General features: G+C 40.5%; 1 protein-coding gene across 3 annotated transcripts in view; it reads left to right on the forward strand.

Moving 5' to 3' along the window:
• The window catches only part of si:ch211-12e13.12 (PALM2-AKAP2 fusion protein), a 392,124-nt gene extending 383,013 nt beyond the window's left edge, over positions 1-9,111 (forward strand). For all 3 annotated transcript variants that reach the window (XM_063048937.1, XM_063048940.1, XM_063048938.1), the window contains one exon: positions 1,043-9,111. In XM_063048937.1, the coding sequence (XP_062905007.1) occupies positions 1,043-1,132 (90 nt within the window). In that variant the 3' untranslated portion in view covers positions 1,133-9,111. The remainder of the gene's footprint in view (positions 1-1,042) is intronic.
• Positions 9,112-16,251: the final 7,140 nt, after the last annotated feature.

Raw genomic sequence — 16,251 nt, forward strand, 5'->3', positions numbered from 1 at the left:
CAACCCTTTCTGCTGTGGAGATGGGTTGCTAACACCAAAAACACCTGTTTACATTGAGTTAAAAGGAACAGTGTACATCTAAAACAGAAAAGGCACCTGAAAGGTGAATGGTTAAACGTCAGAACATTCTTAAAACTCTAACCCTTATCTCTGTCAGATGCAAATGAGCATTCAGAGGATTTCACTATCGTTATTTCAGATTTCCATTTTTATCTCCACCATTTGAAGAGAAGAGAATTTTGAGGAGATTATTTGAGGCCTAGATTGAGGGATGGTACATGTAATGGGATTATGGTAGTATAGTGGCCAGACCTGAGACCAGAGTTATGAGTTCAAATCTCAACAGTAGGCCCTCCAGTGGTTGGGGCTGGCCATGGATATTCATCCTAGCTGACTATGTGACACATAAGCCAGTACAGGAGGCAGTACAATATGGCGAACAAGCTGCTGCCTATCCAGTAGGCTCCTTCGCCCCACTTAGCTGATGAGCCCGAAGGAACAGCAGGGCCCGACACAGTTTGCTGTACCAGTTTTACCATGATGCTTGACCAAAGATATGGGGTGCTACCCTTGATTAGGATTCAGAGACAAATGAGATATACCATGGAAATGGGCCCTTCTGCCTGCTGAATCCACACCATTATTTACATTAATCCTACCCTAATCCAGTTTATCCTGACATTCCCAGTAACCCTTCCCGGATTCTAGCACTAATCCATACGCTAGCGGCAATTTACTGTGACCATTGGGACATGGGATCCATACAGTCACAGGGAGAATGTGCAAGGTCCACACAGACAGCACTGAAGGTCAGGAATGAACCCAGGTACCTAGAGTTAAGAGATGACACCACCATGAGCTGTACCACTGGGCCACCCCTAGTTAAACAACAACTGCCATCTCAGCAGTGAATGGAATAATTGGTCAGCATGAAGTGGGAGTTCACTTTGACAAAGGAGATTTTCATTGCTTAGAAACTTTAGCTAATTGATTGATTTTTTTTTCTTCCACTCACTTCTCTTGGGATTTATAATTCTTCCAGGTACTGGAGGCGACCAGGGTGACCCGCCGAAAGAGCGCCATGGCTTTGCGCTGGGAGGCTGGCATTTACGCCAACCATGAGGAAAAGTAGCAAACCTCGTCACCACTACACAAAAGGAAGGTCAAGAGTATCTTGTTCTGTTACATTTCTTTTGTTTTTGCTGTTGTTGCTGAAGCACAGATACAAAGCGGCATATTTATCCATGCAAAGCCATGCTGGGGCACACGGCAGAAACATCCACCTTTGCAAGCACGATGAATTGGTAAACGGAGAGGTTCTTTGTTCTCAGACATATCCCAGCTACTGCAAAAAATGAAAAGGAGACAAGGATTGCCGGACAATAACTGCAAAACCTGAAGAGCCAGTTACTTGTATATGTATAAATACTCCTCGCATCCTTGTATTTAATTTTGCGTAGGCTAAGTTTAATTCTCAGTCCCTCAGACTTCCACTGGTGTCAGCCTCCTTGTAAATAGCCATGGTAATGTATTGCAGAAGCTTTTATTTTAATTACAGCTCTCATTTACTTACTAATCCAAGAGGAAATGTGGCTTACGTGATGTGCAACATTGTGGCTTTCAGGGAGCTTTGTCCATGCAGCAACTTCATTTAGCTGTGTTGGGTCAAGTCACTAACACCCACAACACATCAAAACAACCTTCATTCACTCTTTGATACCTGCCCTTAATTTATACCGTTCATAATTTGCCAAATTTGGCAATGGCAAACAACTATTCCAGATGCTAACCCTATGAGCCACAGGATTTGTTTCTCAGTTCTTAATTTATTACTGCATGTGGCGTTTGCCTTGATCAGGAATCAATGGAATAGTTGGACAATGTTCTTTATTACCACAGAATGGGGTGGCTAAGTGCATGGAGAGGGAGTTGCCCCAGGATTCATTTGCCTTGAGGTTGACTTGTAGCCAAGGCACCATAAGGATAGCCGTTCAGAGAAACAGACTTTGTTTTGCAAACACACAGGAAAAGTCAAACTAACCACTTACACAAAAGTATCCTAAACCTTTTGAAATCTCATTGGTCTCAGGCTCTGTCTCTTACTCCGTTGCCCTCACAAATGCCTATACTTGATTTCCAATCAGAATGTGTCTGTGTTGGGTGCAGTTTACTTACCAGGTGGTAACTTGGAAGGTGCTGGCCCAGAAAACTTCAGAAAAGGCAGACTCTGGCATTGTGCGTACTTTTAATCAAAAGAGCGTTTGGCTCCTTCAGAAAGTGTATTGCATATACCAATCTGTTGTATAAACACAAGAGATTCTACAGAGGCTGGAAATCCAGAGCTACACCTCCAAAATGCTGGAGGAATTCAGCAGGTCAGGCAGCTTCTAAGGAGAGGAATAAACAGTTAACATATTGGGTCGAGGAGAAGAAATCTGATAGGAGAGGACAGTGGATCATGAGAGGAAGAGGAAGAGGTGAGGCTCCAGAAGGAGGTAATGGACAGGTGAGGAGAAGAGAATGGGGAAGTGGGAGGGGAGAAATTATCAGAAGTTAGAGAAATCTTTGTTCATGCTACCCAGATGGAATATGAGCCGTTGTGGTCTTTCATGACAGTACAGGAGGCCATGGACTTCCATGTCAGAATGGGAATGGGAGGTCGAATTGAAATGGGTGACCACCGTGAAATCTCACCTCTCGTGTAGACAGACCAGACGTGCTCGGCAAAGCAATCCCCTCGTCTATGTTAAGTCTCAAAGATTTTTTTCCTCTTCAGCCCTTTAGCTCTTCAACCTAACCACCTCCCAGTTCCTTAATTCATCCTACACACTCCCTCATCTGGTTTCACCTATCACCTTCCACTTGTAGTTCTCTCCTCCCCCAACTTCTTAACATGATTCCTGTCCCCTTCCTTTCCAGTCCTGATGAAGAGTCTCAGCCCGAAACGCCGAGTTTATTCCTCTCCGTTGATGCTGCCTGAGTTGCTCCAACATTTTCTGTGCTGCTCCCAGTCTTTTTTTTTTAACTTTCTTCAGTCTTAATACAGACAAAGTAGTGTAGTCAGTGAAGTAAGAAAGCAGAAAGTGCTGCTGTGATAGTTGCATGAAATTGTTTTCTGCAGATAACTGGTTAGAACATGCAAAAGAATTGTGGTGTTTATTCCTGTGTATTTTTATCAATTAAAGATTGTTCAGGGCTGACAGTTTGACTGCAACTAACTCCATGCTAAAGCGAAACCATTAAACAGATTAATTAATCCTTTATTCAGTGTTATGCATCATTAGCTCCTGTATAGAAGAATTGTGCCAGTATTGAGACTTAATGCTACGCAGCTTTTTGCCTTTTTATGTGCATGTGTCACGGATGTTAAGTGGGACAATATAAACATGGGCCGAAGCACAATAAAGGAGTAGACATTACCTCCTGGACTCCAACCCAGCTTAAAAATGTTGAATCCTCCTAAGAAAAGAAAAATCTGTCCCGATATCAGCAGATGTATTTAGAAGTCTATTACGAATTATGGGTCTGTTTTATTCATGTGTGTGTGTGTGTGTGTGTGTGTGTGTGTGTGTGTGTGTGTGAGTGTGAGAGAGAAAGTTTGTTCTATGAAGAAAATGATTCATCACTAATCTAAAGAACCAACAGATTTGATGGGCAATATGATAATGACAGTGTGAAGAACTAACCTTGAAGATAATAGGAGATACTAACCTATCATCATACTTTGTGTTCTTATAGATAAAGATCTGAATTATTACAGATTGAAGTTATGCTGGTGTAGCTGTGATTTCACCCAAACAGTGATGGTTTCTCTCATTATCCTATTAACCGGATTCAGTCGTGTTTTTTTCACAGGCCTGTGCATGTTGAATTATTTGCTTGACACCAGTAATGATTGCAGACTGACTGATGATTGACTTCTTGTTCACTATAAAATCCTTGTGCTGAATGCCCCAAGTGGTCTTTGTGAGATCTCTTTAAGCCATTTGACCACACTCCTGCACAGCTGAATTTGTGAAATATTAATGGGTATTATTTTTGGTTGTATTTGGAGTTGCCAACCAGGGTAGCTGTAGTTTTGGGCAGTTTCTTTACATAACTTCCCACTGGCAATGCCCACCCTACTCCCTCATTATTGGAATATGAGCCGTTGTGGTCTTTTGTGACAGTACAGGAGGCCATGGATTGACATGTCAGAATGGGAATGGGAGGTCGAATTGAAATGGATGACCACGGTGAAATCTCACCTTTTGTGTGGACAGATCGGACGTGCTTGGCAAAGCAATCCCCTCGTCTATGTTAAGTCTCAAAGATTTTTTCCCTCTTCAGCCCTTTAGCTCTTCAACCTAACCACCTCCCAGTTCCTTAATTCATCCTACACACTATCCCATATCCTGTCCAAAGTTTTCAGAGTACATTTATTATCAAAGTATATATACAGTATACAGGTCCGTGAGTCGTCCTCTCGCAGGTAGGCTCAAAATAAGAGAACCTGATTAAAGAAAACGTTAAACACCCAATGCATGAAAAAAGAACAAATCATGCAAACAACACACAGGACGTTAAAAATCAGACCGATTCAGTGCAGTTTAGCGTTGTGTCACTTACTGCAGGCCACAGTCATAGAGGCAGTTCAGTGCTGAAGCACCTCAAATAAATAGCAAAAAAGTGTAACCAGAAACACTTGGACTATTAACCGCATTGTCCTCCAAAAAGAGTCCACAGCCATGGACTCTGTGTACAGCGCTGAAGACATTAAACACCAAAACGCAGAGTTCCACAATTGAACCTTGTCGTGTGGGGCCCAAGACTGCTCCAGCAGCAGCAAGAGGGAGGCCAGACAAACAGAGGTGGACAGTGCTGAACGCCCACTTGCACTTAGCTCTTGTCCTTGTCCATTTCAATCTTGCTCAACACTTTAATTGGCGAGGACTAACAGAGCCGACCATGGGTTCGCTTTCCGCCATTAGGAAACAAGGCCACACGCTCTGCTCTCAAACCCGCTGAATTCCCCGGGAGATAGCAAAAGTACAAGATCACTTGGTCAGCCCAAAAATACACCATCGCAATGGAAATTACAGGCTGCAATCAATTGCAGTTCAGAAGCACATTTAAAAGAAGAAATAATTGTTTTGTGAGCTGCCTGCAAACTGTTGCCATTGGTCACAGGCCCCACCTTGAACATCTTGAATTGGGTAGCAAAATGATCTTTGCTACCTGATTGGATCGATCTTAACTCTGAACCTTAGCTGAACAGCCTTTCAGCCCATCCCTGCTGTTTTTATTACAATTGAACACAAAATGCAAATTAAAATGAAAAACCCACACTTTTTTTTTCAAATTCCCAAATTATTTTGTGCCCAAATTATTTGTTTTTTTTTTAAGAGGTTGAAATGAAATTATGTGGGATGGTTAGTCTTATTTGGAAGCAGTGGCTGGTGAAGATTCTAAATGTGCAAGTCAGCTAGATAGTTTTTTGATGTGGCAGCCACTTGTTCTGCTTCGAGCTTGAATGCAGGATATTGTCAAGGGCAGCATTAGAAAGTAAAGTCTATTTCTCAATACAAGAAGTATGACAGTCACGAGACTTAGCAGTTCCTCTGTGTGGTTTCCCTTCCTCATCTATTGGAAGTGCAATGATTCTGAATTCTACTGACAAGGCCCTCAACTCCTTGAGGAAAGTCCATCATTAGCAACCCACATTTGAGATAGGTTAGCATGGGTTAATTTTGCCAATGGTTAATTGAGTTTTCCCTTTCTCTACCAAAATGCAACAGAAATTTCTGATAAGTATTTTTAGAGAGAAATAATTAACAAAAATATAAAGAAAGAGAGTGCAGAGTTTCTGAAAATGTCGTAATCTGGAGAATCATTAGAATGGTCAAAGCAATGACTTTGCCCAGAAGAACTTAAGACGGCCATGATACTGTAGATAGAAGTACAAAGAATGGTGCATATTCCTCGGGTCAGCACTTCAACATGTGATCTAGCACCCTTCACTGATGCTCTACAGACACGAAACCAAATCATACCATTGCATCTGGGGAATTTTAGTGCCGTTTATCGACTTCAGAATTAGTACAACTAATAGTGACCGGGAAATTGCTTCTGGGCCACTAATGACCCTTTACAGGGAAAGGAAATCTGTATCAAATGCTATGCCACACCTGGAGCCGTGTACTCAACACGATTCCTAATCAATGGTCAAGGGAGCCATTCAGTTCAAGTGCAGTTAAAAGTCAGGCAATAAATACCAGCCTCATCAGATTCCATGAATGCATGCATGTAAAACAAAGCTAACAACAATAGCTTCTGTGCAAGTTGCTCCTGGCACTACAAGTCATAATGATGACCATACCCTTTATGTAAAGAGGCAAACTCCAATGATTCTGAATGTTTTTCCTAAACCTCAAGGGCTGAGATAAAAGGAAATGTCAGAAATTTCCAACAACTCTTTGACTGGAGTGCCAGTGTAAGTGACACAGCTTGATATTTATAGTACTCCACAGTGCAGATGTTCTAATTCTCTTTCACTACAAACTGAACTTGTCTCCCTATAAAAGTAGGAGACCATGGTACAATGTTCTCAGTGACATTTTCACAAGGCTCTGCACTATTTGAATGCAGTGTCTCCTTTGCACACAAATACTGCCTCAGTTTGTAACAAGAAAGAAAGAAAGATGAGGGTTATGTTTAGTTCATTGAGGGGTTTGTTATGCTGAGTTCCTCTGTGTGAGTAAACATACTGGCAAGTTCAGCTCTCAGTCAGGATCAATAATGCCATCTTCTCATTAAAATATATAAATACATCCAAATCAAGGGGGCACCATGCCTCAGCATTTACTGCCTCACAGCTTCAGAGACTCAAATTTGAGCCTGGTGCTATCTGCACTCAGCCAATGAACAGTTTCTCCTGGGAACTCCACTTTTCTCCCACATCTCAGAGACATACTGTAGGTTAACTAGATACTCCAAATTACACCCTACTGCAGATGGTTGGCAAAAGAGTCAACTGGCATTTGATGGACACTTGAGAGAGGAGTTGTTGCAGGGAAATAAAGAAGGTGAATGGGAATGATGGGGTAGTATGGTTGGAAGCCATGGGCTAAATGGCCTCCTGTGTCATAATAAGAAAGAAATTTAATCTGAGTCATCAGCACAGAAATAAATCACTCAGCCCAAGTTTGTCAGTGTTTATTCTTGGGGAGGTGAGAGGGATAGGTAACTCTACGTGTTGATGTTGCTGCCTAACCCTTTGCAAAGAAGTACTTCCTTCCAAAATTCAGCCCCATCATTTAAAAGAAAGGAATGCAAGTTAAATCAAACACCCAACTCTTGTTTAGGAAAATAATTTACCAGAGGAAAAGAAGAATCAAGGTTCTATCTGAGGATCCACTCCACTGCCATCAGGAGCGAAATTAATATGTATGTCCCTGTGTTGTCCATTGAGTTATATAAAAATTAACACACTAAGACAGGCAACTTAGCTCAACTAGCTAATACAAGTATCGGTGCTCCACAAAAAAACTCTTCCCATATTACTTCATCTCACCTTATCACCATATCCCTTCTCTCTTTAAACACACTTAAGCCTGTCACATCAACTGCTTCAGGACAGCAGTGTGTCCTACCTTCTATTGTCCTTCAATTCCTTCCTCAGTGGAATATTACTCTACCCCATCAGCTTTAGTGCCATTTCTTTCCTTCCACTCTGAACCAGAGAAATAGATGCACACTTTTGGGGCAATTAATTTCCGCTTACAAAGCTTATACTACAGCAGGAGGGAACTAGGGCACAATGTAATTGATAAGATGGGCATTAATCATTATATATATGTCTGTTAACTTGACCAAAATGATGGTAAAGGGTGGTATAATATCTACAGTGACAATCAAAAATATTGTAGATGCTGGAAATCTGAAGTAAAAACAGAGTAATTCTCAGCAGGTCAGGCCACTTCTGAGGGAAGAGAAATTTGTAAAGTTCAGTTGGAAAACCTTCTTCAGAACTGGGAGGAAGGTCAAAGAAGCTGACTAAGCCAGGGGAGGTGCGGAAGTCTATGAAAGGGTAAAACTGGGGTGACCATAAGATTATCTGGACAATGAGTGAATGGGAGCAATAAGATAATTAGAACATTGGACAAAGGATGTAAGTGTTGTGAAGTGCAGAGCAGGGGGGTGTGCCCAGCAGGTCAGGCTTCAATCTTCAGCTTGAAATGTTAATTCTGTTTCTCTTCTCATAGATGCAGCCTAATCTGCATTTCTAGCATTTTTTAAAATCTCTATTCAATATTTTTTGACAGGGATGTAAATGCATAAAGGCCAAGTAATAGCTCAATTTACCACATTCTTCTGTGTAAATGATAAAGTAGGATAGACGGGGCAAGTTATAACAATATAATTTATTGATCTGCATACCAACAGCTATGCCACGAGGTCTGGGTATACTGTATGTTCTAGCAAAAGTGTTTTACTGAAGAATATAAGTGCTGCACGATGTGATGTGTTTGCTGAAACATGACCTGTTATGATATAGAATGCATTACTATGCAGGGTATATGTATTAATGTAGGAGACATATGACAATAATTAGAGTATAAAGTTATAATATATGTAGTAATGTAGTATTCTTTGAAGTAGTATAGAATACATGCTACAATTTTATGGTAAATCTGATTATATATGATTTTTGTGATCAATTTAGACCTATGAAATAAAGTAGGGCATATGTGATGAAGCAAGGTGTGATATCAAGTGGTACAGTGGCCACTCAGACAAAAGCAATCTTCAGTCAGTCAGTCAAACTGATAGGAGCTCCTGTTTGACACAGAATCTACAATGTTTTCCCATTGACTCTTTAACATAATTGGTGAGGCAGATTGGTTGGAACAGTGCAGATTTTTTTTTCTGTGGGTAATGCCAAAGTATTAAAACTTTATTTTCTAGATCTGTTGTTATGAACTTTTATTATGTAGCTAATCAAACAATGCCTAAACTTTATGGAATTATAAATATATTTTCAAGTGAATATTGGCTTGGTATTTTTATAAGGAGAACTCCAATGGAGTGTCAAAGATGTTTATCACTATGCAGAACAATGTTGAAATAAAATCTGGCTTTGCTTAATCTTGCTCTTGTGTTTATTGAGTCTGATATGTTGAGTCATATTACGTGAAGAAATTTGTGACAGTTTACTTTACGAGGAAGTACGCTGCATGATTGTTGGACCTGGTTCAGGATTTGACCACTTTTTTTGCACCTGCAAATGCTTCCCTCCTCTGTATAGTTGCTCCATCTCATCAGCTTCCGTGCATTTTCTCTGAACGAGAGATAAATGTGGCACTCTTTCAGTGCAATTCATTTCCCACCAACAGAACTTGCACCACAGCAAGAGGGAATTAGGACGCAGGGTAAGTGATAAAGTTGGGTATCAGTCCGAACTATGCTAACCTGAGGACAGCAATGGTAAAGGAGGAATGGTATAAAATACACAACATTGATGATAGGAATGTGAATTGATGTAAACAATATAATAGCTTAATTTGCATTATTGTGCTGCAGTGGTAAAGAGGGTACTTTTGGAAAGTTATAGTATACAGTGGCATGCAAAAGTTTGGGCACCCCGGTCAAAATTTCCGTTACTGTGAATAGCTAAGCAAGTAAAAGATGAACTGATTTCCAAAAGGCATAAAGTTAAAGATGACACATTTCTTTATAATGTTTTAAGCAAGAAAACTTTTTTATTTCCATCTTTTACAGTTTCAAAATAACAAAAAAGGAAAAGGGCCCAAAGCAAAAGTTTGGGCACCCTGCATGGTCAGTACTTAGTAACACCCCATTTGGCAAGTATCACAGCTTGTAAACGCTTTTTGTAGCTAGCTAAGAGTCTTTCAATTCTTGTTTGGAGGATTTTCGCCTATTCTTCCTTGCAAAAGGCTTCTAGTTCTGTGAGATTCTTGGGCCGTCTTGCATGCACTGCTCTTCTGAGGTCTATCCACAGATTCTCAGTGATGTTTAGATCAGGGGATTGTGAGGGCCATGGCAAAACCTTCAGCTTGTACCTCTTGAGGTAGTCCATTGTGAATTTTGAGGTGTGTTTATGTTCATTATCCTGTTGTAGAAGCCATCCTCTTTTCATCTTCGGCTTTTTTACAGACGGTGTGTTTGCTTCCAGAATTTGCTCATTTGGAGAGGGGTTCTTTTCATGAAATTCTGCACCCTTTTTTCTCCAAACATACCTTCGCTCATTGCGCCAAAAAGTTCTATTCAAAAGGTTCAAGGGAACATCTAAACAAGCCTGATGCATTTTGGAAACAAGTCCTGTGGACTGATGAAGTTAAAATAGAACTTTTTGGTGCAGAATTTCATGAAAAGAACCCCTCTCCAACTATTAAGCACGGAGGTGGATCGGTAATGCTTTGGGCTTGTGTTGCAGCCAGTGGCACAGGGAACAATTACTGGTAGAGGGAAGAATGAATTCAATTAAATACCAGCAAATTCTGGAAGCAAACAGAATTTACTAAGGTGTTACTAAGTACCACCATGCAGGGTGCCAAAACTTTTGCTTCGGGCCCTTTTCCTTTTTTGTTATTTTGAAACTGTAGAAGATGAAAATAAAAAAGTTTTCTTGCTTAATATACTAAAGAAATGTGTCATCTTTAACTTTATACCTTTTGGAAATCAGTTCATCTTTTACTCGCTTAGCTATTCACAGTAACAGAAATTTTGACCAGGGTGCCCAAACTTTTTCATGCCACTGTAACAATAAAATTTATATATATGAACAGCAACAACCATGCCATGAGGTTTGGGTACATGATCAAGAAGTGTTTTACTGAAGAATGTAAGTACAGCGTGATGCAATGTACTTGAGGAACTGGCATACTGGAGGTCTGATTTTGAGCGTTGCTTTTCCATGACCCGTGATCTAAACATCCAGTGGTCCAGTGAAGTTTTAAGGAATCATGAAAATTATAGGTCAAACTTAAGGAAATGGCAATTAGAGTAAACAAATGTAGCAGTCAGTATCTTCCATTATTCATTCAGGTCAAGAATGCCCAAATTCTGGCCAGTATAAGTACTTGGATTGTTTCGCCAAGTGACCTGCAATATTGTGTTACACACAAAACCCGAATCTTTGTACAGTGCATTGTGTCCCTCCTTAGCAGAAATTATGGAGGAAACAAGACAAGGAGAAGATCACATGGGATAAGGCATGTGTTTGCAATTTGACGTGAACGCTACATGAGACAGATGGTCTGGCCACCTGTGGTAGGGTTGATCACAACCTTTTGAGTAAGTCCATCAGTGGTGCTCTTGCAAGTTTCGTACTGAGAATTTGGCATCTGCAACATCAAATAGTGGTGTGTACAATGTGACATCACTGAAATGAAAGGATCTGTTTGGGTAGCACATTGCACAAAGGTGCTGGTAGTTATTTTGGCCAACAATCTTGAGCTCTAATCTCAAAGTAGTCCTCCAAAAAAGTTTTAAGTATACACAGCTTCACTTTTAGTGCATTGAATTACTTGCAGAAATCTCCGGGGACTTAAGAATGTGAGAAGAAGGAACTTTGCTAGCCCTGGCTGCAACAAGCTTGCTGTGCTATTCAAGCAGAGCAAGGCTGTTCTTGTGCCTCCAATTGACACACCTATCCAATCTCTGCACCTTCTAATCCCTCATCTTCCAAATCCCTCAAACTCAGCAAGAAACAAGATGCCAGAGGAAGTTAGTCAGGTTGAGCATCATCTGTGGGAGGTAAGTAATTTTTAATGTTTATCAACAAATTGTTGACAATGCCTTCCCTCTCACAGATGCTGCTCGACCCACTGAGTCCTCCCAAAAGATTGTTGCACCAGATTCCAGCATTTGCAGCCTCCTGAGTCTCTTCATCTCAGACTTGATACCAAAGACCAGCAATCTTCTCTGTAAAGAACTCTCACCTTAACTCACCTCTATGCAGTAAACCCTTCATCTTGAAATGATGCTCCTTTGTTACAGATCCTACAGCTCAAGGAGAAACTTCTAAGCACCTGTCTTCTCTATCCCACTCAGAAATCCACACGTCTGAATGAGATCATGTTCATTTTTCCATCAGTTTAGATCCCTCTCGACCTATCCCACCACCTCCTAGCAATCATTCTTCCCTGCACTGATTCCTCTGGGTATGGTAATGAGAACTATACACAGTATTCTAAATGAGGTATCTCCCAGGTTATGTAATTAGTTGGGCCCCCAACTAGTCTTGACAGCTGGTCTTATTTGTCATTTGGTTGATTGCTTCAACAGAACAAACAGTGAAATACTGTACATCATTCAGCCAAGCAGGTGTACACTACACATACATAGACCACTGTATCTCCCTTTTATCATCATAATTTATTCCTTGCTCCCTTGATGTTTAACGTAAATGCATCTATTCTATTAGCCTTGCACATTCTCCCCATTTTCTGGAAAGCCAGTTCGCCTGAATTAACTACTGAATTTACAGGTGGCCACCTTTCCCAGTAGAAAACATCCTTAATGGTTAGAAGCTCAGTAAGAATCTTAATCATTAAGTGCGTAATATAATAGTGGACATATGTTGTTATGCCATTTCTGAAGTCTATTATCAAGCACAATGCGCTTAGCAATGGTTGTATAGTTAGCACTGGCAACCAATATCAAATTCCTACCCAAGTAGTTATCAGCTGTCCTCACCCGAAAGGCACAATCATGCACTTTTCATAGGTGGTCAATTACAAGTGGTGAGAGAAGAGGCTCTGTCTCCTTATGTCACTCATGTTCCCAGGTTTTGGACATTCCTGAGAACAGATATTGAGATTGTTGATCTTAATGAGTTTGAGCTGGTTAGTCAAGGACCTATTATGAAGACGAAGGAAGAGCAAGTTACTACCTGCATCACTGTCATTCACAACTACTGCAGGATAATACATTACAGATGTCAGCTGGAGTGTACATCCTCCTTAAGGAAGCTGGTGTAGCACCTTAGCTCAAGGGGCATTTTCCCTTCGAGAGATCTGTCTTTACTCTGCATTGCTCTTCCTTCATCTTCATAATAGGTCCTTGACTAACCAGCTCAAACTCATTAAGATCAACAATCTCAATATCTGTTCTCAGGAATGTCCAAAACCCTGGGACATGAGTGGCAGTGATAAATTCTTGACAGTCATGCATGCTGGAGTAACCAGCATGTAGCCATGGAAATGGAAGAAAATTATGACATGGGAAGGAGGGATTTAGCTCACCATCTCCACATCAGCTAACGAATCCATTTATATTACTCTTGTTTCCCTCCTCTTTGTCAAAGACTGTGTTGGTTATAATCTTCAAGTATTAAAGGATAATGGGTTCTATTTGGGAAAATTCCCACGGACAAATTAACAGTAAAATTAAGAACTAGTTTCTTCTTCAGTTTTGTGGCTTACCAAATAAAAAAAATGCAGAAACAAATTAAAAGAGAAACCCTAACTAATGAGGAACTAGTTACCTTGGGATTTTAACCCTAAGTTAGTATTTAATATACGGAACTGCCTGTTCTGTTTGGGAAAGGCTGATTAGCTGAATTAGATATGCCAATTCCATATGGTAGTATATAAAAAAGGCAGCATAATTATACAATCAATTTCCTTCTTAGATATTTAGGTGAAGAGAGTCTTCACTAGAAGCAAGTCAAGACAAGTATATTGTCATTTAAGTATATGCATGTATATAAGGTAGGTAACCATATAATGTACATAGAAATGAGACAACATTTCCTTGAACTAGGATGTAAAGCACAGTAGTACACATAACACACATAGCACAAAATAACTTATGAAGGTAAGGATAAAATCTACAGATGAAGCACACATTAATAACAAACTAAAATGCATTAATATTAAATATTGTAAGGTACAGAACAGATTAACCAGTGACACTTCGAATGTGATATGGCAGGGAGTTCGGAAGCCTAATAGCCTGAAGGAAGAAAGTGTCTCTCATTCTACCTGTTCTTGTTTTAATGCATTGTAGTCTCCTGCCCGATGGTAGAAAGTTAAAGAGGGTGCTGACTGGATCAATGGGACCTGTAATATTACTAAGGGCCCTGCATATGCAGCACTCCTGATAAATGTCCCTGATGGGTGGTAGGGAGACCACTATGGTCTCAGTGAGTATGTTATCAAGACAGAATTGCCACCATTTTGATTCTGCATTTTATAAAGGTAATTGCATGCTACCCTGCTCTGTATAATTTGACAATGTAGGATCTTACTAAAGAATCAGGTCACGGATGTTTAATTCATTGAAGTTCACTGTGCTGTACAAAAACTAGCTGACAAAACTGAAACCACTTGAAGGTTTGAGGGTTGCAGTGAGGTAACAGAACAAGTGGGATGCGGTAAGACAAGTACAGCCAACAATGAGCCAGGTTTGATGAAGATAGATGCTCGTGAAGCCAAGTAGTGTTGGGATAACATCCTTATTTTGGAACATTAGATAGTGCTGATTATTACCAATGAAATACTGATAGGCACACTTTATGAATACCATGATTAAAAAATAAAACCATTTCAACTGCGATAATCATCTTTCTCTTCCTATTAGGATCACTTATGACATGGCTACTGCCTACCATTATAATGAAGAACCTTCTCAAGTGGTGTGCTGCTAGGGTTGGCTATATGAATGCTTCAGAACATACCAGCTATTGGTCTTGGAGTTTGGTTTTTCCAAAATGGTCAAAGATTTCTTGATGATCACAAGTGGAATGGTTTTATTTTTTGCTGGCATTCTAATTATGGTCTTCATAAGGTGGATCTATCAGCATTTCATTGGTAACAATCAGCACCATCTACTGTTCCAAAATAAGGATTTAGCTTTGCTTAATAATGTTTATTGACAAATATATTTAAACACTAAGGTTGTACCATTTGCTGTTCTATCAACCAAGTGTATCTATCACAGTATATTATCTATCCCATCATTTTTGATCTCACTTTAGTTGAATATAGTTTCTTGTCCATTTGACTTGACTTTGGGAAGGATCTGGTGCTACCCAAATAGGAGAGCACAGGAGGCAAAAGGCAAAAGTAATAATAATATTGCCATTAATGTACGTTTGTAACTGAGGCCTCCATCAATCATGGTCGACTATGGATGTTGTGTCCTAGCTGTCTATATATACAAGCCTGGGCAGTACAATATGGAGAGCAAGCTCCCCCTCTCCACACAACTGATGAACACAAAGGAATAGCAGAGACCGATACAGTTTGGCACCAGCAGCGTCACAGGAGTTGCTAGTCAGCATTGAAGTCAACACAGGACTGCCTGTCAGTAGAAACAGTTCCACCAGGCTTAGTAGCTAAGCCATGTGTAAAGGCCAGGAGCTGGACTAGGCTGTCAAAGGCTATTTGGAACACACACACTGGGAGCATTTAATAGATAGTGGGACCCATTAACGTAGCACGTTTTTCTCTATCCATCTACAGTAATGAACGTTATCAGCATAGCTACTATTTATTGTCCCGTTACCCCTAAACTGAGACGGAAGATTTCCCACCCTGAATGATATGAATGAACCAAATGGGTTTTATGGACTTCTGGTAGAGTTGCTCATACCACTATCTGGCTGAATGTTTACAAAACATGATTTTGGACATGACTACAATATTTTCTCCTTAGCTGGGAGCAACCCACAGTAATGATATAAAAGATTTTTGAAATGGGTGCAGAAGAAATTTACCAAAGAATTCCCGACAGCAGAGGCTATAAGGTATACAGATAGACTGGAAAAGTAAAAGCTACTCTCCTTGCAATAGACACTGTTGATACTGGAATCCAGAGCACAAAAGAACTCCTGGAGGAACACACACAAAATGCTGGAGGAACTCAGTAGGTCAGGCAGCATCTATGGAGATGAATAAAAAGTCAATGTTTCCGGCCAAAACCTTTATTCAGGACTGGAAAGGAAGAAAGCAGTTGGTAGAATAAGATGTGTGGGGGGGAGGCAGGGACGAGGAAGATCAGACTAGAAGGTGTATAGGCGAAGCCAGGTAGCTGGCAGAGGGCAGATGAAGTAAAAAACTGGGAGTCGATAGGTGGAAAAGGTGAAGAGATGGAGAAAGAGGAATCTGATAAGAGGAGAGTGGACCATAGGAGAAAGGGAAGGAGGAGGGGCACCAGGGGAAGGTGATAGGCAGGTGAGAAGAGGTAAGGGGGGGGATAAAGTGGGGAACTGAAGAAGAGGGAAGGGGAGGGGGAAGCATTACC

The sequence above is a fragment of the Mobula hypostoma genome, chromosome 5 (genome assembly GCF_963921235.1).
Source record: "Mobula hypostoma chromosome 5, sMobHyp1.1, whole genome shotgun sequence".
NCBI lineage: Eukaryota > Metazoa > Chordata > Chondrichthyes > Myliobatiformes > Myliobatidae > Mobula > Mobula hypostoma.